The sequence below is a fragment of the Corapipo altera genome, unplaced genomic scaffold (assembly GCF_003945725.1).
Source record: "Corapipo altera isolate COAL_440 unplaced genomic scaffold, ASM394572v1 0, whole genome shotgun sequence".
NCBI lineage: Eukaryota > Metazoa > Chordata > Aves > Passeriformes > Pipridae > Corapipo > Corapipo altera.
This window is the reverse complement of record NW_020884872.1, coordinates 1,506,867-1,529,736: the sequence shown is the minus strand read 5'-3', so window position 1 is coordinate 1,529,736 and position 22,870 is coordinate 1,506,867. Positions and strand designations below refer to the sequence as shown.

The following is a 22,870-nucleotide window of genomic DNA, read 5'->3' as shown; positions in this document are numbered from 1 at the left end:
CCAGAGATGAAATTAGCAACAACAAAATGAATCCAAAAGGAATTTCCTAATGACTGTGTTAATTTTTCTTACCCCAAATTATCAGATTCATGTAAAACCACGAAAACATTTCCAAGCAGGGAGGAGGAAAAAGGTGAACTGGGGGAAAAACCATCCCCTAATTAGTGTGAACTGACTCCTTGTTCCTTATCAATTCTGTCACCATAACTGGCCACAACGAGGAGGAGTTTAGAGAGCCAGGGAATCCTTCCTGCACCTCAAGACTCCCCAGCAAGGCTTTGCTTTTTAAAACCTTTCCTGAGCCTTCCACTCTCCCGGGCCACCTGGAGAACAGGGGACTTACATTTGGAACAAGTGCATCCTGTCAGGGGGGAAGGAAAGCGCCGTGTCCAAAAATTTACAGGCTGAGAGGTACAAGGAGAGCTCGTTGTGCTGGATGTCAGACCCGCTGCCATCCCCTGGGCCTCTCTGCTTGCTTATTTTGCTGTTGCTCCTGCGTTAAAATTCAAGGAATGGCCCATTAAAACATAAATTAAAGGGTTTTCATTCACACCTTTACAAAAGCAGGCACTGGTACAACTGTTTTTATTCTGTAGGAGATTCTAGGAAATTAATGATGGGTTCAATATCAAAAGATGGGAGGAGAAAAATAATCTAAAATGTGCCAAGAAAAAAAAAGGCAGCACGTTAAAATATTCAAATGCTGACTTAGCATTTAATATTATCTTTGTATGCAATCAATAATTATTATAAAAATATATATTAAGATATATAAATATAAAAATTATATTAATTTAATAATTAATAATGATATAAATATAATTACCATGTTATTTTATATTATATATAATATCATATTATATATGATATATATTACATATTATATTATAACATATATAATATATATAGTATATTATATATAAAACATACAATATATTATATATAATATAATTATTTTATATTATATTATTATATAATAATTTTTAATATGTATTATATATTATTATATATTACTATATATAACATTATTATATTACTATATTATAGTATATATTATATAAATATATATTACATATATTAATGTAATAATGAATTTAAATATATAATATATTTAATATATAAAATATATATCAAATAATTAATATTTTTAATATATAAATATATATTAAATGTATTAAAATATATAAAAATATATATTAAATATATATTTTTAAGCATCTCACTATTGTAGCTAATATAAAATAATACATAAAATTTATTATAATAATAAATATTTATTTTATATATAATTATTATTATATAAAAATTTCAGAGTATAAAATACTCCTAAACTGTGACTCAGCAGCACCAGAAACATAAAAGTGCAGTACCAAAAAATCTTGTTGGCTCCTCCCTATCCCAGATAATTAATTAATTAAAGAAATTAAAACTGGCAGATACAGACCAAGCAGCTTTCACAATTTCTCTTTCAGATAAATGGCAACACTCACTTTGATGGTTCCTCTTCCTCAGTCAGATCTTCTTCCAGCTGTAGGAATGTCTGGATCTTAAAAGGAATAAATTATTTATGGGGATGCTGAAATGTTCATACAACTCCATCCCAAACAAATGTGATGTTTCACAGACTCTGAGTTTACCTTAATAAATCAACCCAGAGATTAAATTAGCTACAATAAAATAAATCCAAAAGGAGTTTCCTAATGACCATGTGAATTTTTCTTACCCCAAATTATCAGATTCATGTAAAACCACGCAAACATTTCCAAACAGGGAGGAGGAAAAAGGTGAACTGGGGGAAAACCCATCCCCTAATTAGTGTGAACTGACTCCTTGTTCCTTACCAATTCTGTCACCATAATTGGCCACAGTGAGGTGAGATGCTGAGGAGAAATCCTTAACAAGAGAACTCGGAAGAAGAGGAACATCTGGGCAGCAACCAGAGAGGTCTGGCCCACACGGAGGTTCTCGGTCAGTCGTTCTGGAGGAGACACAAAGAAGTAAAAAACCAAAAGAAAAGTAATGTTTTCTTGAATTTGGGAAATAAAAACTGTAGAATCACAGAATGGGTTGGGTTGGGTTGGAAGGAACATGAAAGATCTTCTAATTCCAGTCCTCACGGGCAGGGACACCTTCCACCAGCCCAGGTTGCTCCAAGCCCCGTCCAACCTGGCCTTGGACACTTCCAGGGATCCAGGGGCAGCCACAGCTTCTCTGGGAATTCTATCCCAGCCCCTCACCACCCTCCCAGCCAGGAATTCCTTCCCAATATCTCACCTAACCCTATTCTCCTTCAGCTTAAGGCCATTTCCCTTGTCCTGTCACTCCAGGCCCTTGTGAAAGGTCCCTCTTCACCTTGTGGCAAAACAAAATGTTTGCTTTATCATCAGTTTTGGGCTGAGTTCCTTCCATTCCATGAACAAAATTAGGATTCAGACAAAGCCTGAAGCTGTGGTGGGTTTACAGTACACAAAATTTGGTCAAAACTGACTTTTAAGGAGAACAACAGCTGGAAGGTTGTCACAAAGTAATCACGTTTCCAGAGCAAAGGCCTCAAAACACAGATTGCTCTCTTTAATGAGGAATTTAATTTAGAGATTGATAAATTTTATTAAAAATTAGGAAAAATGGAAGTGTGTGTTGGAAAACAGGTGACATTCCTTTCTTACAGAATTTCTATCACAGAATGGTTTGGGTTGGGAGGGACCTTAAAGATGATTTTGTTCTGACCTCCTGCCATGGGCAGGGACACCTTCCACTAGCCCAGGTTGCTCTGAGCCCCATCCAACCTGGCCTTGGACACTTCCAGGGATCCACAACCCCTCTGGGCAAAGAGATCTGTGTTCCAGGTGGAAGAGAAAGGCAGTGGAAGGGCAGATCTTACCCTGTATCAGGGGCAGGTAGAGGTGGTACTGGTCGGTCTCCCCGCTGAAGACGGCGAACGCCTGGCGCTTCAGCAGCATCGCCTTCTGCTCAAAGCTTGGGTACAGTTTTAGGGCACTGCTCTGCATGTCTGTGACAGAGAGAACAATTATCTAACCATGGGAAAGACTCCCTGTGATTTGGGCTGAAAATAATCCCCGTGTCCTGAAATCTAAAGGAGAAAAAAACTCTCTTTTTGGGTCTGCCGGTGGCGAATTCACCTCGCGCTGTAAACCTTCACTATCCTTTTAAAAAGGCTGAAAAACAGATTAAAGCTGCTTGAGGCAAACTGAAGGGCTGCTATCATCCCATCCTTTCCCCCCAAGGACCTTCCACACTCTCCTCAAAGCACTTGACTCCAAGGTTTTCTGCCCTGGCTCATGCAGAAAGCTCACAGACTTTGGCAAAGTCTCCTCCTGGAAAAGGTCACACTTGAGCAACTCAAAATTAGGGCAAAATGTGAATGCAGGAGCCCAGCACAAGCATGTCTACAACAAACCCACTTCTGGTGTGTTTTAGATGTGACTAAAATACAGATTTAACTCAGCTCAGGCAATAAAGTTGGCAACATGGTCAATTATGCTGAATCACCAGTGTCAGCATTTAATTGCTACATCAGGATATTAAAAATGCACCTGATACCTCACATGCAAATAGATCCCAAACTGATGTAGAGGTGAGTTCTCAGCAGCTGATACTTACTCATCAAATCTTTAAACATGGTTTTCTCGTGTGTCAGGAGATGGTCAATAATGGATCTCCAACTGCAGGAGATAAAGAAGGGATTAGAGAATCAGGGAAAGCTTTGGAATAGATTCACCTCAGGAAAGACTGGGGTCAAACCTTTCAAACAAGGAAACAGTTTCCAAACAGGATTCGTGAGCAGACTCATATGTGAGTTAACAAATAAGACACTGAGCAGAATTAGTGGGTGAGACCAATTTTTAACATTATTCCATGCTGTAAAGCAGTACCAAATGGAATTTTCTTCCCAGTGTTAGCCTTCTCCTTTACAGCCTTTCCTTGCCAATTCAGAATACAAGCTTAGAGTGCTACAATCCCATGTCTTACTGAGTGCATGAAGTGTCCATCTGGAAAAAAGAGGGATCCATGTACAACTCCAGCACTTCTTTTTTCCAGGCTCTCTTGGTGTAGGCGTATCCACTCAAGGAGCTGAGCAACTGAGCACCAGCACGGAAACTGGGAATGTTGTAGGCACTGGGGGAAGAGAAAAAAAATGATAAACAGGTATTTTTTTAAAGTAAAGTTTATGTATATAGGAAATAAACTCGGGACAGTGGTTTTAAACTGCCAAAGGGCGGGGTTAGATGGGATATTGGGAAGGAATTCCTGGCTGGGAGGGTGGGGAGGGGCTGGGATAGAATTCCCAGAGAAGCTGTGGCTGCTCCTGGATCCCTGGAAGTGTCCAAGGCCAGGTTGGATAAACTTGGAGCAACCTGGGCTAGTGGAAGGTGTCCCTGCCCATGGCAGGGGGTGGAACTGGATGATCTTTCGGGTCTCTTCCAACCCAAACCATTCCATGATCTCTTTGTCCATTGGCTGGTAACTGGGAGCAGCAGGAGCTGGACAGATCAAAGCAGTTTGTGCAGAAGCAACTCCCAGTCTGGGGAGGTATTTCCAGACTGGACACATCACAGCCTGTCTCCACTACAAGTGTGAACCAAAACTTCCCTCCAAAAAAAATTTCCAATACACTTTGCATCCTTGTCAGCAGAACCCTTGGATATCACCCATCTCTCCCTCACTTTTGGCTGAAAAACCAGGCACAGGATAGGGAGATATCCTGCTCTTCCTGCTTCCTGGTGGGTCCTGTGATGTGCCCAGTGCTCTGCTGCCCCATCCCAGAGTCTCTCCACATTCCCTGACAAGCACAGAGAGGGGAAGCTTTGAGGAAAGGCCAAAAATCCAGGTGGGAGGAACATCTACAGCTAAACGGGAACTGCCGTCACAGAGCTCAAACCACACAAGGTTGCAGCTCCTGGGGGAAATACAGCTCAAACACAGCTCAAATACAGCTCAAGCCTTATTAGAATGGAAACAAGGAATGGGAAAAAAAAAGGAAAAGCAAAAATATAACACTGGGGTCCAAAAAATCAGAGGACAAAACCACGTGTTCAGAGAGAGACTCACCTGTGGTTGCGCAGGTAAGGGAAGACGTAGTAGAGCAAACGTGAGATCAGTGGCACAGCTTTGTCCTTCTCATCACTCCTGTAAACCATGTCCAGAAGAGAAGCAAGGACCTCAAAAAACAAAAAGAACATCTCTTTAAACCCAAAGCTGGCATTTCTGGCAGAAGGGGAACGTGCCACATTCCAGGATGGAACGTGTGTGCCCACAGGATGCTTGAGGGAAGGTTTGCACTCCCATTTTATCTACCTGGGAAACTTAATGCTTAGTAAGTTAAATTGAACTGCTTAATAATATCAAAGCTTAATAATATCAAACCCACCTCAGCTTAATAATATCAAAACCACCCCACAGATGAGAGGGTCCTACTTACTTCAGCAAGGAGAGAAAGGGCTTGGACACTGTATATGGAGGGAGCAGAGGCAGAAACCATTGAAGATGGTGCCACTGAGGTATCTGAAAGAGGCAAAATAATTTAGTGTTCTTCTTCAGGCATGTCCAGATTTTGCTGTTTCCTAATTTGCCTCCAAAACAGAACTGCTGTTTGCATGTTGGTATCACAGTGAAATGTAAACTCGTGCAAACCACACGCTCTCAAACACCTCGTGCTCTTCAAGGCCTTCAGCAGAGGAGAGGAGGGAGCAGAAAGTCAGAGAAAACCACTTTACCATTCACATCTTCCATGTTGAACTCGTCTGGTAAAATCTGAGGCTGAGCTTTCACTTCCAGGTTCCTGCTCAGCCAACTGGTCTGTTCCAGAGAAGAACCAGCCACAGTCCCTACGGCCTCCAGGATTTTTTGGGTCACCTCCTGTAACATGAGCAGAAAAAGTGGCATCAGATGGACACTATCATCACTTGGTATATTTAATTCCCAGGGAAATGAGAAGCTGGTCACTGTAACTAAACCAAACCCCATCTGGCCAAAGCAAAGCAGAGACCACTTGGGAAAAGGCTGTAAGATGACAAAGCTTTCTGTCACTGTTGTTATTTTGTTGGCAAGTCTCTGAAGCAGAAGTGGAGACTTAATTGCTCTGTTGGCACGTAAAATTACTACAAACATAACCACATCTCACCTCTTCAGAGCCAAAACTGCACCCACATAAGTGGTGCTTGAACTGTTGTGGTGAAATCACCACCAGGACAGGAGGAAAATCCTGCTCTGCTCCACTCCTTTACACAACAGGTGAGTTCAGAGTCATTTCCATTGCCAAACACATCTGGGAGCTTCAAGGATAATTAGGCCACTAATTTTCCTAGACAGCTTTGAGATTTCAGTATTTACACACAGGAGATGAACCCCTGACTTGTGTTACAACTCCAGTTCTGAGAGAGATCATTGAAACTACCCAGGGAAATCAGCTTTGAAAAGTTCGTGGTTTCACACAACATTTGGACAAAATTTTGTTTGTCCCTCCTCTTTGAGCCTCCCTTATTTACCAGGCCTCAGCCAAAATGTGTGGATGCACATCCAGGCATTCCCAAAAGCACAGGGGAATTCAGATACGAAGGACAGAGCAGGTCATCTCCAATTTTACTCAGAGGTACAGTGCCAGATTTAGGAACTGAAAGGTGAGCATTTATCCACTGTACCTGCAAGTCTTTCTGGTCTTTTTTGTTTTCCAGAGTGGGTGTTCTGGTCACAAAGTCATTCAGGGTGCTGTGGGAAAAGCAAATCCCTCCAGGTTAATGGGTGTACGTGTCTGTCAATGCAGCTCTAAAACTTCTCTCTTAGTACCTGAGGAGGAGGAAGTGTCCAGGAGGAGCCAAGTTCAACTGCACAGACTCCTTGAGGAGTCCTAACAAGGGCTGGAAGTTCTCCTGCAGGGCTGAGACAGGCAGTCTGCCAAAAAAGCAACACCAGAACACACCTGAGTGAAGGTGGAGTCATGGAAAGAACAAAAAACAACATCCAGGGGTAACTCCTAAACTTACTGCTTACAGTCTGTTGGACAGTCTGATCTATCCCAGGCTTTCCATGGAAGAAAAGCCAAGTGTGTGAAGAAGAGTTTTGCTCAAAGGAGTATTTCCAGTGGACTGCCCAGCCCAGGCTGCAGCCATGGCAGTTTTACTGAATTTAGAAGTTCTCTATGCATTCATTGGGCAACACAGAACAGATGAGGAGAAAGATCATAAAAAATCATAGACATGGAATGGTTTGGGTTGGAAGGGACCTTAAAAATCACCCAGTCCCACCCACTGTCATGGGCAAGGACACCTTCCACTAGCCCAGGTTGCTCCAAGCCCTGTCCAACCTGGCCTTGGACACTTCCAGGGATCCAGGGGCAGCCACAGCTTCTCTGGGAAACCTGGGCCAGGGCCTCACCACCCTCACAGAGAAGGATTTCTTCCTAATATTCAGTCTATCCTACTCTCTGTCAGCTTGAAGCCATTCCCCCTTGTTCTGTCCCTCCAGCCCTTGGAAATAGTCTCTCTCCATCTTTCCTGGAGCCCCTTCAGGTCCTGCAAGGCCACAATCAGTTCCCCCCAAAGCTTCTCCTCTCCAGGCTGAACAATCCCAGCTCTCCCAGCCTTTCCTCCCAGCAGAGCTGCTCCAGCCCTGGGATCCTCTTGGGGCCTGCTCTGGACTCTCTCCAGCAGCTCCATGTCCTTGCTGTGCTGTTCCCCGGGGCTGGAGCAGCTCTGCAGGGGGGTCTCACCTGAGGGGCACAATCCCCCCGTCACCTCCTGCCCACACTGTTTTGGATGCAGCCCAATCTTGCTCATGAGATGCCTGAAGTTGCTCCATGAGCATAAAATGAGGTTTACAGGCTGCACAATCAACAGAGCAATGGAACAGAACATCCCAGCCCTGGTACTCCATGTCTGTGTGGCAACAATGAAGGGACAGCACATTTCCTGCACAAAGGTGTTCTGTGACACTGGGACATGAAGATCAAAGTCAAGCAGAAACAGTGATGCAGAGTGTTCTCCTGACCAGAGTCAAACAAAAAAATTCTCCTATATAACATCTGACTGACCTTTGAATGAAAGCATAACTGAACTGCAGCATTGGGATATCCACGAGAGAAGATTTCTGAAAAAAGGAACAAGCAACACCAGAATTATTTGCCATCAGAAAGAAAAAGAAGGTCCAGGCTGTGCAACACTTGTGTTCAGTGGTTACCACACCCTTCAAGTGAAGCCACTTGTACTACAAGAGGTGACCAAAGCATCTGTACAGCAGTTCAGGACAGAAATGCATCCCTGAGTCATAAATGTGCAGCAGCTTCACAAAAATGTCACCATCCCCAGCACTGGAGGCCCCCACACCTTTTCATTCCCAGCAACTTCTCCAGGAAAATACTGGAATCACAGACTGGTTTGGGTCAGAAGGGACCTTAAAGATCATCCAGTGCCACCCCCTGCCATGGGCAGGGACACCTTCCACCAGCCCAGGTTGCTCCAAGGTCCATCCAACCTGGCCTTGGACACTTCCAGGGATCCAGGGGCAGCCACAGCTTCTCTGGGAATTCTATCCCAGACCCTCTTCACCCTCCCAGCCAGGAATTCCTTCCCAATATCCCATCCAACCCTGCCCTCTGGCAGTTTAAAACCACTGCCCCTCGCCCTGTCATGATCTGCTCAAAAGTGATGTTCTGAAGAACCTTCTTACACTGAGGGATCAAAACACAGAAACCCACATTCTGGAAAACAAAACTTGTTCAGGAGCAAAAGAGAATCCCACACTTAAAAGAAAAACCTTCTAACAATGCTGAGTAGACACACTGGGACAGATCCAGGAGAGAATATATGAAAAAATGGAATTATCTCCGTGGTTACCTCTTCACCCTTGATCTGTGCTGGTTTCTTGACCACCTCTTTGATAAGATGTAAAATAGTGTCAATTTTCAGTGTGTTAAGGGCACAAATTAAGTCCACAAGAATAAGCTGAGATGCACTGGCCACTGGAAGGATCTGACAAAACAAGACAAAGCAAAAGACAAACCCCTCAGACCCCTGGGCCACACAAACCAGCTCTTTGTGTGATTCCCCAAACATCAAAACTTATACAAAATGTAAATTACAGGGGTTAAATCAAACACAGACCCCTTTGCCATATACAGGTCTTCTTCCAACACCTTATGAAAACAACTTTTTCATAAAAAGAACAGTTTGATTATGCTAAAATGAAAAGAAAGAGGTTCTGATCAGAATAAATGCTCAGTTCCAGAGAACACTACAGCTCTGGCCTGTCTCTGAAAATTGAATTTGATTCATGGTCTTGAAAACATAATTGTCAAACTGCAATCCTAAGACCACAATCCAGTGTTAAAGAAAAAACTGCCTGTTACTTCTAGACTTAATCTGCTACTCTGTCCTTTGATTATTTATTTAGGTTTAATTGTAGTCCTGATGCTTTTCATAAATAAGGGCACTTCAGATCTTTCAGTCACTTGTAAAAAAACCCCAAAGAATCAACAAACAAACCCAGAGTTTAGAACTGATCATGCAAATATAACATTTGTCTTTACAGTGGAAAACTAAGGGTGCCTTTCTTGAGTTTCACCTTGGTTTTACTTTGACTCCTGTGAGGTTTCTTGCTGTTCCAAACTGCTGCAATTGCTGCCATCAACTGGATTCCAAGTTGGGCTGTCAATGGATTCAGAAAGTCCAATATTTTCATTCTTAAAGTCTGCAGAGGGAGGGAAAAATAACTAACTGTCAATGCCATCCTTTGTAAAGCAAAAGATATTCAAGAAAATACAAGATATTCAGAAAATACAAAATAAAAGAACTCTGTAAAATGCACTGATGAAGAGGATGAGATACAGGGCAGCTTGAAAGGACTCCTACTTTGGTTGCTTTAAAGTAGACTGAAGAAGAGCCTTTGGTTGTTCCAAAGAAGTCAGTTGGTCTTTTTTGAGAGTCTTCCCTCTTGATGACACTCCAAAGCAGGGACATGGTGTTGATAATGCGAGGCAGTTCTTCCAGGATGGCATTCCTGGCATTCCTCAGGTTTGCAGGTTCAGCTAAACATGACTAGAAAAGAAATCCCCCCAAAATATGGATATTAGAATACGTCATATCATGCACCACAGAGGCTAAAAATTGTAGAGAACACATCAACATGTTATCAACTCAAAAGAAAACAGAAGGGTTTGTTAATGACAGAGCAGAGAAGCTACAGGACTAATATTTGCATCACCAAGAACATCTATTTAAAATTAATTTTCTGCCTTCAAATAAAATTAGGTTCATCCTCTCTCCCTAAACTTTGATTTGGTTCAATTTTTGGGGTGTGCTGTGAAGTTTCTTTTAGGTTATCTTTTTCTGTAAGTGGTTTGCTACCTCTATTCACCCCTGAGGAAAAAGGGATGTGGACTCTGCTGACCTGGAGCTGAGTTCTCAGGTGAGTGGTGGGCATTAAAACTTACCTTTTTTGTTGGATTAGGATGGTCCAGAAGGCAGAAGTGACCAATGGTTGTCAGACCTTCCAGAAGGGTTAGTGGGTAATCAGGTGTCACATTTTCTCTCTTGGAAGTTAAGCTTTGGAGGAGGATTAAAAACCCAAACAGGTTAACAGGCCAAGGGCTATTTCCTTGATTAAAAATTCCATTCCTGTTTCTATTCAACAGTTAAAACTGGAGTGACCAGACAGGAATATCAAAACAAAGGATTCCCAGACTATTCTTGGACAACCCCATTTGGTTGTTGAGATCTTTTAGAATTTTATTATCCACCTGACTATAAATCTTCAGCATTCAATTACTTTTCCCTACTCCTTTCACTTACTGCCTGTTCTGAACAGCCTCTCTTTTTCTTCTCCAAGGTGCCTGTCCTAAATTAGTCCTCCAAAATCCTCAGTCTTGTCAAAACTGGGAACTTCTTTTCTTGGGTGGAAGGCAGAGGGGGACAGGGAATATCACAGCTGCTGGTTCTCTTTCCTCTCTTCCTCCAACTGCTGCAACGATCCTGTCTCCAGCTTCCCTGGGCTCCAGGGACAGGTGCAGCAGGATTTGAGGATCAGACTCTGGGAGCCACAGGGCTAAACCAGGGAGTTCCTGCACACTCACTGCTCTGCACAACAAACCCCACCCTGCTGACTCTTACCTGGCAGATGTTTTGGCAGATGCCTTCACAGCTTCGTTTTCATACTGCTTGACAAGCTCATCCAGGTTTTTACAGATCTGTACCACAAACGGTGCCACAGTCCAGCCCAGGGATTTCCCAAAATAGGGCAGGGAAGACGTGACCAAGCCCACCCAAGTGGGATGCATCCCGTAGCCATACTCCGGCTGCAAACCCCGAACCACGGCAGAGACAAACAACCCCTGGGAAGTGATGGGATGTGGATACACATATTGCATGGCACCAATGGCCTGCTGGAAGTTGAGAGCCTGCTGCCACTCCTTGGAGAGGTCTGGCTGATTCTCCTGCTCCTCGGGGGTCTGTCCGAGGTGGTGCTCCAAGACAATCAGCACCTGCAGGAGCTTCAGCAGCTCGATCTGCAGCGGGTGTTCACTCCAGATTTGGTCGTGCCCAAAGTTGATCAGGCTCTCTTCCCAGAGCTCTTCCTCGGCACCACGGCCGGCCCCGTCCGCCAGGAGCAGCTCGTAGCGTTTCTGACTGACGTACATGGAGGCCGACAGGGACAGGAGGACGAACTCCTGCACTTTGCACCTCCCCAGCAAGCTGCGGATGAACTCCACGTTCCTGCTCTCCGCCGCCTTGGCCACGGTGGCCAGCTGGGCCACCACCCGGATCAGCACCTCCACGCTTTTCACCTGCACGTCCCTGTTGCCCAGGAGGTCCCTGTGGGTGACCTTCAGGCAGCAGGGGTAGTAGGAGCGCAGGAAGCTGAGGCAGAGGTAGGTGAGCAGCTCTATCAGCAGGGAATGGGGACACACGGTCGGGGACTGGGGCTGGAGCTTCCCATAAAAACTCTGCCCTACCAGAGCTTCCTGGTGGCGAGCCAGGAGGTTGTAGATGAGGTTCAGATGTGCTGTGGAGCTGGTGTCCATGCTGGTGCTGGCCACGGCCTCAATGAATTCCTTGGGGTTGGTTTTGAGCACGGCCTCCAGCACGGAGAAGGCGTAGAGCACCCTCCTGGAGTCGTAGGGCTGCAGGTACAGCAGCATGTGCTTGAACAGAGCCTCCACCATCTCCTGCTTTTCCTTCTGCTGCTTCAGCAGCCTGGAATGGGTGATTTCCTGCAGCTCCAGGTCCACCTCTTCGTCGCTCGACAGCGACTCCGAGGCCTGAGTCCTCTCGGAGTCGGCGCGCACCAGGTTCAGCGCCGCGCTGGATTTGGAGCTGTCGGACAGGAGGGAGTTGAGCACATTCCCGGGATTTGGGGCCTCTCTGTCATTGTCCTCGTTGCTCACCTCCTGCAGCTCCAGAGAGGGAGAGAAGGAGGATGTGTTCTCACTGTCGTGGCCTGTGCTGGTGTCCGCGGACTCCGTGTGCTCGCTGTTGTCTTGGTCACCATCTGCTTCCTGGGAAATTATGGGATTACAGGGTCCATCATTCTCAGGTTTTAACTCTGGATCTTTTTCCACTTCTGCCCAAATTGCCTCTCTATCCACAGTAGTAAACTGGCTCAGTGGAAGGTTTTCCTCGGAATTGCTCTCAGAGATGCCAGACTCTTTCATAGGGGCCTTTTTCTTGCAAAGCCAATCATGTATGAAGTCTGAAAAAAACACATTTTTTGGGTCAAAAAGAGCACATAATTGTCTTTTCCACACATAAAATCATATCACAGTTCGAGTTGGAAGGGATATTTAAAGGTCATCTGGTCAACACAAGGTACTTTATAATGAATAAACCATTGCAAGAAAAAAAAGGTTACAAATCTACTCTGCTCTAGCCTCATATTAATTGTAAGGAGTGGGGTAAAAAATGGGTTAAGGAAAGAATTATTTCTTTTTTAAAGTGGTAGAGCAGCTCTAACCTACTGCAAACAGAGAGAACAGGATCCAAACATAAAGCATGTGCTGTTTCTCTTAGGCTGTGATTCCCTGGATGTGACAATTGTCTTTTTTGTGCTTCCTGAACATTAAATCAGGAGATCGGGAGGGAAATGAGAAGGATAGCAACAGAGAGATCAATCAATCAATTAATTAATTAATTAAAGAGCTAATGTTCTCCTTGATTAAATGCTGTGGAACAAGCTCTGTGTTTCTATAGCATCTCATAAACAGGTCCCTGTGGATGCCATAAATGGGTGACATCCAGGTATTTGCCAATCCAGAGAGGAAAGCACTGCTGCAGGCTGACACTGACTGCACTACTGCTAAGAGTCTTGAGACAGGTGACATGGAAGTTTCTTTACACAAAACTTCCAGCTGCTTCTCCACAGCCCTCCTGCTCTGCTCCAGGAAACCACCTTGGCTACTTGAGCCAAATCATGGAATCATTAAAGTTGGAGAAGAGCTTTAAGACCCTCGAGTCCAATCATCATCCAATTCACCACTAAACCACATTCTCAAGTGCCATATCCATGTTTTTTGAACATTTCCAGGGATGAGGACTCCACCACTTCCCTGGGCAGCCCTTTCCAGTGTTTAACAACCCTTTCCAGGAGGAAATTCCTCCTGATGTCCAACCTGAGCCTCCCCTGGCACAGCTGGAGGCCGTTCCCTCTCCTCCTGTCCCTTGTTCCCTGGCAGCAGAGCCCGACCTCCCCCAGCTCCCCCCTCCTGTCAGGGAGTTGCAGAGCCAGAAGGTCCCTCTGAGCCTCCTTTTCTCCAGGCTGAGCCCCCCCAGCTCCCTCAGCCCCTCCTGCTGCTCCAGCCCCTTCCCAGCTCCGTTCCCTTCCCTGCACACGCTCCAGCCCCTCCATGTCTCTCTTGCCACAAGGGCCCAGAACTTGGCATGTGATGCCCTGCCACATTCCTAAATTTTCCCAAATTCCTGGGTGGCTGGAGGTCATCTTCAACTCCAAACATCTCTCTTTGCTTCTCTATCTCAGCTCTGGGATACCTCTGCCACAAAGGCTCAGCTCTGCTCTTGCATCAGGGCAGATCTTCTTTAGACAGAGGTATTTTAATTTTCAGAACTCATCAACTTCAGGTGAGGGTTTGTGTGTCGTGTTTCCCACACCAGCAAAATATTCCTCACAACCTGGCTGATTGTTTTAATGTCATGTTGAGGGAATCATGGACAAAAAGTATTTAGAATAAAGAAACCTGGGGCAAGACTGGACGGAGAGAGTAAGATCTGCCTGTCCATCCTCCCCATGGAACAGTTCCTGGATTGACACAGTCACCAAATTGCTCCTGGATTTCTTTTGGTTGCAGACCTAGTTTTGCTCAAGAAGGGATCCTGAAAACAGTGGATGTGCAGTGTGGATCATCTGGGAATGGCAAGGAGAAGTGTGGGATGAGATCCCAGAGCAAAGCAGGGAGCAATCCAAACCAACAGACCCCATAATAAAAATGATCATTTAGGCCTTCAGCCAGCACAAGCTACTCCTGAACCCTGCTTCAGGCATCACTGTAGGTACTTGGATGAGGAGGAATCCATGGATCTGATGGAAAACAACTCAGGGGAGCAGGATGACATTGTGTTTCAGAGACTCCCCTCAGGAATTCAGTCTGATCCAAGAGCAGCTTTACCTGCTGAGTGTTTCTGCTTGATGTAGTGGATGGAGGTGCGCTGTGTCCTGGGATGCAGCAGGAGCAGCAGGATTGGCTCCAGGATCCGGGCCACGTCGTTGAGGGACAGAGCCCGGATGAGCCAACCCTGCGCCGCGGCTCCGATGGCACCGTCGGAGCAGTTCAGGCTGTCCAGGACCACAAACAGGGACCTGAGGGGAGAAACCACGACAGAGGCAGCTGAGACCCCCCCCAAAAGGGTTAATGCATCCAACAGAATCCCGGGAACAGACAGGGAGCACGGTCAAGGAAGCACCAGCCAATGGATCACGTCTGCTTCCAACAGCTGGGTCGTGCACATCCTCCTGGGCTGAGCTCAGGGACACATGGATTTGTAGGAACGAGGCCACACATTTCCTCACACTCTGCTGGAGCAGCAGATCTCAAAGTTCTTCCCCATATTTATTTAGAGGAGTCCCATTTTACATCTTCCCCATATTTATTTAGAGGGAGTCTCATTTTACACAAAGGTCTCATAAAGAGGAAGCAAAACCAAAATAAGATCATTTTTTCCCCTACTTTTTCCATAAGTGGCTGGTGCTATTTTCCTTTTGTCTTGTTTTACACAAAGGTCTTGTAAATACTAAAATAGGCAAAACTAAAATGAGATTATTTTTTTCCTACTTTTTTCCCCTGACTTTTCCCACAAGTAGCTGGTGCTGTTTTCCTTTGGAAGACAAACCTAACCCACTCTAAAACAAAAAAAAAAAAAAAATCTGCTATGCAGCAACTTGTTTGCAAACTACTCTTCACAAATGAAGCTCTTTCTATTTTTCCAGCACCTTCCTTCATCCAAGAAACCACTCCCTGCACTTGGAGTGCTCTGCAAAGGGAACGGTGCCAGGAAGTGGAAGATCTTCCTTTTGCTCATTGTTTACTCTCTCTCTCTCCAGAGGACTCTTCTCCACATCAGAAAAGAGGAGACTAAAGCATGAAATAATTAAATATATAAATGCAGTGATATAAATGCACGATATAATTAAATATAAATGCAATTCCAAGACAGTGGAAATGGAAAATACCTGTCAAAGGAGCGGTTGTGAGAAGTCACTCTGCTGCCTTGGATCTCTCTGGTCAGATGCCACATGACAGAGAACCTGAACAGGGCCTCCAGCCTCGTCCCCTTGGCAAGGAAAACAAGACAGACACAGATTTAGAATCATGGAATCACAGGCTGATTTGGGCTGTGAGGACCTCAAGGATCATCTCCTTCCATATATCTGGGAATGCACAACTGAAACCCAACAGCCACAGCGTTTCTGGAGCGCAAAAAGATGTGCCAGGTACACCAAAAATGTCCTTCAGGACTCCTGTGTGGATATTTCAGTCTTGGTTTGGTGTCAGGGAGGTTTAAAAGTTGGGTGACAACTGGGAGGACATGGGTGTATCAGGCAGGGGTGGTTGTGGGGCTTTTTGTTTGGAAGTTTTTAAAAGATTTCCAAATTTTTTCAAGCCTCAAAGTTGCAAAATACAGGAAAACGACAGCAAAGGGGCTGGGTTGGGTTTTATTGTGCAAGGCACTTCTCAAAAATGTAATGGCAGTTGTTAAAGAATTGCTCTGTCATTAAGGAAAGTAATTAATAACTGGCTCTCTTAAAATACAGCTTAATCTGAGAATCAAACACTAAGGTGGACAGGGGGTCAACATGATGATGATAAACATTTACAAGGTATTAAAGTCTTTTGTTGGAGTATGAAGCTTATAAAATCAACCCAAAACCAAAGTGATTTTACACTTATTAGTGGAAATACTGACAAAACCAGCAAGTTTTTAGATACTGCAGGATTTGGGCTGAAACTAAGAAAGCTCCAGCATGGACTGACAGAGTTTGTATCCATGGATTTAGTTCAGGAGTAGCCACATGATGAATAAATCCCAGGGAATTGTAAAGGCATGGACGGAATCTGTGAGGACAGAGGGATGACGGGAATAAAGACTTGGGGTGGAAGGGAATTTGGGAAGCACTGGAACAACTCAGCAGTGATGAAGGGGCTTCAGAGGACTCAGGACTCACTTTATCCCTGTCCAGCAGAGCGTGGCAGATGATGTCCTCACAGATATTTGCTGATGGGGCCAGGCAGTGCAGCCTATAGAACAGTTCCACACAGGGAATGTGGTGCTCCCGAGTCTCCTTGTTCAGCTGGTTCCAGAGCACACAGGCTACTCTCTAGGGAAAAATAAACAAATAAATATAATAATAATAATTATCATCCTCATCCTCATCATTTCTTTCCTGACTTTCAAGCTTTCCATTGCATAAATACCCCTAATGTTACCAAAATGGATTTCCAATTTGTCTCAGAATCGTGGAATTCTGCCAGTCAGAGGTTCAGGGTAGGAAAAAAAAGGAGAGGAAAACGGACAACCTGGTAGAAATCTGTTTTCTCTGAGATCATCTTTAGCACTCCAGGAGCGATGGGAGGGAGGGTGACCATCTGCAGCTTGCCCAGGAAGGGGTTGTGGCTGGAGACTTTGTAGCGCTTCATCCTGTCCTCGATGACCAGAGCCAGGGACTGGGAGTGGTTGATCACCTCCAGCAGGGTGAAGATGGACACGTTCTGGATGTAGCAGTCGTTCACACAGCAGCAGATGGTCATCAGGGACCTCAGCCACAGAGGGAAGCTGGGATCACAACCTCCTCGGAAGGGAAGGGAGACAAAGGGTTGGAATAATCTCCAGGTCGGGGTCACGTTCCCAAGAATTCTCCAAGCAAGGTCACAGGACAAAAGAGACAAAAATGACTTCCTAAATCCAAGTATTGTGCTAACATAGAATCACAGAATCAGCTGGGTTGGAAGGGACCTCTGAGATCATCAAGTCCAACCCTTGATCCAACCCCGCTGTGGTTCCCAGCCCATGGCACTGATGCCACATCCAGTCTGTCCTTAAACACCTCCAGGGATGGAGAATCCACCACTTCCCTGGGCAGCCCATTCCAATGGCTGAGCACCCTCTCTGCAAAGAAATTCTTTCTAATCTCCAACCTAAACCTCCCCTGGCACAGCTCCAGACCCAGCCCTCTTGTCCTGCTGATGGTTGCCTGGGAAAAGAGACCAACCCCCAGCTGGTTCCCTCCTCCTGTCAGGGAGTTGTAGAGAGTGAGGAGGTCTCCCCTGAGCCTCCTCTTCTCCAGGCTGAGCCCCCCCAGCTCCCTCAGCCTCTCCTCACAGCACTTGTGCTCCAGTCCCTTCCCCAGCCTTGTTGCTCTCCTCTGGACCTGCTCCAGGACCTCAGTGTCCTTCCTGAACTGAAGGCCCAGAACTGGACACATCATCAGTATTTCATAGAATCGTAGTCTGGGTTGGAAGGGACCTTAAAGATCAGCTTGTTCCAACCCCCTGCCATGGGCAGGGACACCTTCCACCAGCCCAGGCTGCTCCAAGCCCTGTCCAACCTGGCCTTGGACACTTCCAGGAATGGGGAGTCCACAACCTCTCCATGTTTTCCCTGATTCTCCCAGCAGAAAGCTCTTGCAGGACCCCAGTAACCCACATAACTAGTGGCTTTCTGCTTTCCAGTTTACATTTATTCACAGCAAGTGGTCAGAGCTGCTGTTTTCCAGCTGACATTGTCACAGCCAGCTCCAGAGGGCTGCTGATCCAGGGATGTTTTTCCAGCAGCATGGAGGTGTATCATTCCAGAACCCACCAAGCACACAGGGAACTGGGATGGTTGACAGTCAGTCAAGCCATCTTTGCCTCTCCTGAGGGAATAATGCCAAGTCTGCCATGCCCATGCCAAGCAGAACAGCTGACCCATGGAGATGATGGGAATATCACCACTTGGCTAAGGGAGACAGTAGAAATGAGGTGAGGAAGAGAACCCTATTTCCCAGTTTCTCCCCTTTCCATTCCCTACAAACCTATTTGTCAGCTGGTCTTCATGCCAGTAACTGAAGCTGAGGAATGAGCTGGAATTCCGAGAACAAACAGGCCCTCCAGTTATACAAGATTATTCTGACATGTTACATTGGACTCCTTTGAATTCTGAGGGTTTGGGAAAGAGATGGGTTTGCTTCTGTTATGGTTTAGAGCTCATCTGCCTCTAAAACACCTTTTTTTGGGGGAAAACATGGCATGTGGACAGTGGGGGATGCACATCCTGAAAATCCTGAACTGTGCCACAGGGTCTTTTCATCCCTTCAGCTACAAGTTCGGTAATTAAAGTTTCAAAGGAATGTGAATTTGAAAAGCTTGGCAAAGCTTGTGCCTCAGCTGCAGGACACAAAACACACGTTGAGGTGGGCAAGTCTTTAATTCACAGGCAACTTCAGCCCTGTCAGAAGGGTTTTTTACTGGCCCTGGTCACGTGTCTTTGCAAATCCCTAAGCTCCCACTGCTATTTCCATCCTCAAATGCTCAAGCTGCCCGGGAAAGGAATCTTTTCTTACCAGGAACCTCAAACAGAGAGAGATACAACTGTTCCATCTCCTCCTCCGACAGGTAGACTGGGAACGTGGTGCAATCCAGCAGAAGGTGACAAGCTGCAGAGAAAGCTTCCTTGCAGTCACCTTTAAGGGGTCCCAAGACCAGCATCACTTGTTCCAAATCCCACTCTTCTTCCTCCTTTTCCTTTTTACTCCCAGAGTCGTGGTCAGGGAGCAGAGGGCTGGAACTCTTGCTCCTGAAGGGAGACCCCCTGGCTGAGAACAAGTCTGAAAGCATTTGTTTAACCTGAGGCACAGTGATCTGCTTGGCATCCCAGGGGCTCTTTTTCTTGCTGGCACTCTCAGGGAACCTGTATCCATTCTCCTTTTTCTCCTTCCCACTCGGATTTGTTGCTGTAACGCCCTCGTTGCTCGTTTCTTGGAGCTGCACCCCAAAAATGTATTTACTGGAAAACTTGGCAACCAGCTCTTGGATGCACAACAGAGTCTTCTGGATGCTCCCCCCTTTTTTCCAGACATCATCCCTCTCCAGGGTCACTGTGGGCACCCCCAGGTGCTGGGAGAGCTCTGGGGATGAGGCACTCAGACCAATTCCACTGTCCTCTGACTTGAGGGGCTGGAATGGAGCCTCCTCCTCCTCCTGCAGCACTGACTTTGCCTCCAAGGTTATGTCCACATCTTCCTTTGGCACTGGGCTCTGAAACAGGAATGTTCATGTGGTTAATGTGGCACTGGCAACAGAATCTTAAGCTGGGGAACAGCAATCTACTTCCTAAAATTTGCAATTTCCAGCTACTTTTACAAAACCACGGGATCACAGTTATTTCTAAGCAGTTCCATTTAATTGCCTTTAGAACCCAACAAATGTTTGTATAAACCTCATGCCTGGACTCAGCAAAAACCAGTGGATCTGTGGCTACAGGTACTTAGCAAAGGAATATTTCCTTAAAATCAGTGTACCACCAGAACAATGTCACAAACACTGGATTATTTCCAGCCAAAGGCACACATTTGTTCTGCTGGAAAACTCTGGCAGGCTGTGCTTGTGTGGCTGCTTGATGCCATTTATTCCTCATTCCTTATCATGGGCTCTTGCACACAAACAATACCCCATTGTGTTCAGCTGAAATATTAATTGAAAGCCTTGCAGACCTAACCAGCTGTGAAGCTGGGCTTGATTTGGCAACTCAAATTTTGAGCTGCTCCCTGCTGCTGAGTGCCTTTTCCAAAACCATAAAGCTCACATTCTTCTCAAGAGGCAGGATTACAGCCCTGCAGTTTCAGACAAGACTAAACTCCTTCAGTGCCACAAATAATTCTAACAAGCCAGGACTGAATATCCAGTAAGAATAACAAGGCATCAGATTGCTCTGGAAGGAGCAAAAGATAAGCTTCAAAAAAATCTTTATTGCTGCAGTTCCATATTTCATGGAATCACAGAAGGGTTTGGGTTGGGAGGGACCTTAAAGATGATTTTGTTCCCACCTCCTGCCATGGGCAAGGACACCTTCCACTAGCCCAGGTTGCTCCAAGCCCTGTCCAGCCTGGCCTTGGACACTTCCAGGGATCCAGGGGCAGCCACAGCTTCTCTGGGAATTCTGTCCCAAAGCCTCATCACCCTCTTCCTGATATCCCACCTAAACTTACTTTCAGTTTGAATCCATTGCCCCTTGTCCTGTCACTCCAGGCCCTTGGAAATAATCTCCATCTTTCCTTCAGGCACTGGAGCAACAGTTATTATCTGTTTTATAGGTTTTAAGTTCAGAGAATTTGCATTTTAAAGAAGTTATGTCAGAGTTTTAAACACCTATGAGGAGTTCCAAAACACCTACCCCATTTCCACTCCCTGTCTCGATGTCCAGGTAGGAAGGGGGCATTTGCACCTTGCTGAGCACCTTAAAACAGGTCTTTAAGGCATGAGTGAGTTCTGGCAAACCCAATAATTCCATGTTTTCCAGGAGAGACTGCACCATGTAACTGAGCATCTGGGGCAGATACTGAGTCTGCACTTCAGAGTAGAGTTCCTAAAACAAACAAGCAATGTTTAAAATAGTTATCACACCCTTATCCTTCACTGATCACTGATGGATAAAGTCAGGGGGCCTCACCAAAGGGATCACATCGAGAAGGAACACCAAGAGTGTGCAGAGCTCTGAAATTGTAGGAGGAGTGCTAATATTTTCCAGAGGATATCTCATCTCTGAGGATTTGTTTCTGCAGTGAAAGAAAGACATGTTGTTATGGAAGTTTTTTAAGTCAAAATTCTAGTTACAATCAAAAAAGCCTCGTTAAAACCAGCACAAAACACTCAACAGCTTTCTGGAGAAAAGGACTTTTAACCCAGCAGGATAAAACACTCTGTCAAAACCACCTCAACTGCACGTGGGATGTTAAAGTGCTGCAAATTTTCAGGTTAAATCTCTATACATAATCATATAACTTAAAGTATAATCTTTAAGAGTTAAAAAGGGTTAAAAAGAGATAACACAGAATCACAGAATGGTTAGGCTTGGAAGGGACCCTAAAGATCATTTAGTATCTTTATTTTTCTTCAATCTTTCTCCACCTCCCCTCCCAACCCTTTTTCCTCCTTCAGCTGTCATTTTGAAGAGTAATTTCTTTTGTTCTCAGGTTGATAATTTCCATCTAATTGTTCACCTGCTTGCATTATTGAATTATCTTAGGGCACAGCTTATATATCTGGCTGGTTCTAACATGTGTTATGTCCCCTGAATTTAAAAGCTTCATTATTATCTCAGACAGCTCTGGAATGGCATTTTTTAAAGAGGACACTATTGCTGGAAAGCACAAACACCTGAAACAATCTTCAAAACATCTGGTCATGTAATCCCAGAGGAAATCCGTGCTTAAGGAGGTGATCAACAAATTGACTGTTTTGACAATTTCCGAGGCGTTTTTGTTCTCTTTGATTGCACTGTTTGAGGGGAAAAAACAAGGGAGAGAAAGAGCAGGTGTCAGTGAGGGTTCTGAGAGCACACACATCATAAAAAACCCCATTGATTATTTCAAATTAAACACTAAATCAGGTTGAAGGAGCTGGAGTTGGAGCATTTTTCTCCCAAATGATGCAAATCCAGCTTTGGAAGTCACCAGGCAGGGTTGTGTCACCACCCTGATTCTTGGCTGATGTCACTGTGGTTACTCAACACCCATCACATGCAGTGAACTTCATTCTTTTTCTGTTAATCCAAGGGAAATCCACTGTGTGGGGGGGAGAAAAGGGGAAGCCAGAGAAAAAAATCTCGTCTTCTCTACAGAAAGTCACTTTGTTCCAACCCAAACCTTCCTTAAACTGCTCGATTTTAGTAACTTGGCTTAAAAGAAATGATCCAGTTTTCAGGTCAGGGTTGAAAAACTTGCCATTGTACCTCGCCAGGATGTTGCCACTTTGGTTGTAGCTGAGTTTGAGATCAGAACCAAGGGCATCTTTGCAGTAGGAATAAAAGGCTCTGATAACTTCCAGGAACAGATCCCCAACCACCTGTGGCCCTGCAAGAGAAGGGAAAAAGAATCCAGGAATTTTATGGCATTGGTTCTGCATTACACTTTAGCCACTGGAATAAGGCACCTGCAGGAAATTCTACATAAATTTGCAGTTCAAGTGCCAAAAACAGTCTCCATAAGGAAAACAAGCAGGTTTCCCTGTACACATTTATCCCAGTAGCCTTGATCCCATTTCGAGGGACAGAAGCTGGGAAAAATCAGCAAACTGAGGAAGTTCAAATGCCTAAATATCTAAAAAATCTAATATCTAATACCAAATCTAATATCTAATAACAAATGCCTAAATATCTAA

At 45.1% G+C, this 22,870-nt stretch overlaps 1 protein-coding gene across 4 annotated transcripts in view; it reads right to left on the bottom strand.

Annotated features, from left to right (window-relative positions):
• Nucleotides 1-22,870, bottom strand: part of DOP1B (DOP1 leucine zipper like protein B) — a 48,723-nt gene that overhangs the window by 5,210 nt on the left and 20,643 nt on the right. For 3 of the 4 annotated variants that reach the window (XM_027634586.1, XM_027634591.1, XM_027634602.1), the window contains exons 10-35: nucleotides 22,443-22,563; nucleotides 21,869-21,988; nucleotides 21,162-21,267; nucleotides 20,886-21,077; nucleotides 19,057-19,750; nucleotides 17,033-17,304; nucleotides 16,681-16,833; nucleotides 15,688-15,788; nucleotides 14,627-14,817; nucleotides 11,121-12,699; nucleotides 10,445-10,556; nucleotides 9,864-10,049; nucleotides 9,577-9,702; nucleotides 8,850-8,984; nucleotides 8,048-8,103; nucleotides 6,805-6,909; nucleotides 6,660-6,726; nucleotides 5,736-5,877; nucleotides 5,441-5,523; nucleotides 5,071-5,180; nucleotides 3,991-4,137; nucleotides 3,622-3,683; nucleotides 2,882-3,010; nucleotides 1,842-1,978; nucleotides 1,491-1,546; nucleotides 344-493 (exon numbers count right to left, since the gene is read on the bottom strand). In XM_027634586.1, the coding sequence (XP_027490387.1) occupies nucleotides 344-493; nucleotides 1,491-1,546; nucleotides 1,842-1,978; nucleotides 2,882-3,010; nucleotides 3,622-3,683; nucleotides 3,991-4,137; nucleotides 5,071-5,180; nucleotides 5,441-5,523; nucleotides 5,736-5,877; nucleotides 6,660-6,726; nucleotides 6,805-6,909; nucleotides 8,048-8,103; nucleotides 8,850-8,984; nucleotides 9,577-9,702; nucleotides 9,864-10,049; nucleotides 10,445-10,556; nucleotides 11,121-12,699; nucleotides 14,627-14,817; nucleotides 15,688-15,788; nucleotides 16,681-16,833; nucleotides 17,033-17,304; nucleotides 19,057-19,750; nucleotides 20,886-21,077; nucleotides 21,162-21,267; nucleotides 21,869-21,988; nucleotides 22,443-22,563 (5,332 nt within the window). The remainder of the gene's footprint in view (nucleotides 1-343; nucleotides 494-1,490; nucleotides 1,547-1,841; nucleotides 1,979-2,881; nucleotides 3,011-3,621; nucleotides 3,684-3,990; nucleotides 4,138-5,070; nucleotides 5,181-5,440; nucleotides 5,524-5,735; nucleotides 5,878-6,659; nucleotides 6,727-6,804; nucleotides 6,910-8,047; nucleotides 8,104-8,849; nucleotides 8,985-9,576; nucleotides 9,703-9,863; nucleotides 10,050-10,444; nucleotides 10,557-11,120; nucleotides 12,700-14,626; nucleotides 14,818-15,687; nucleotides 15,789-16,680; nucleotides 16,834-17,032; nucleotides 17,305-19,056; nucleotides 19,751-20,885; nucleotides 21,078-21,161; nucleotides 21,268-21,868; nucleotides 21,989-22,442; nucleotides 22,564-22,870) is intronic. The other variant, XM_027634611.1, reaches the window with a different exon arrangement.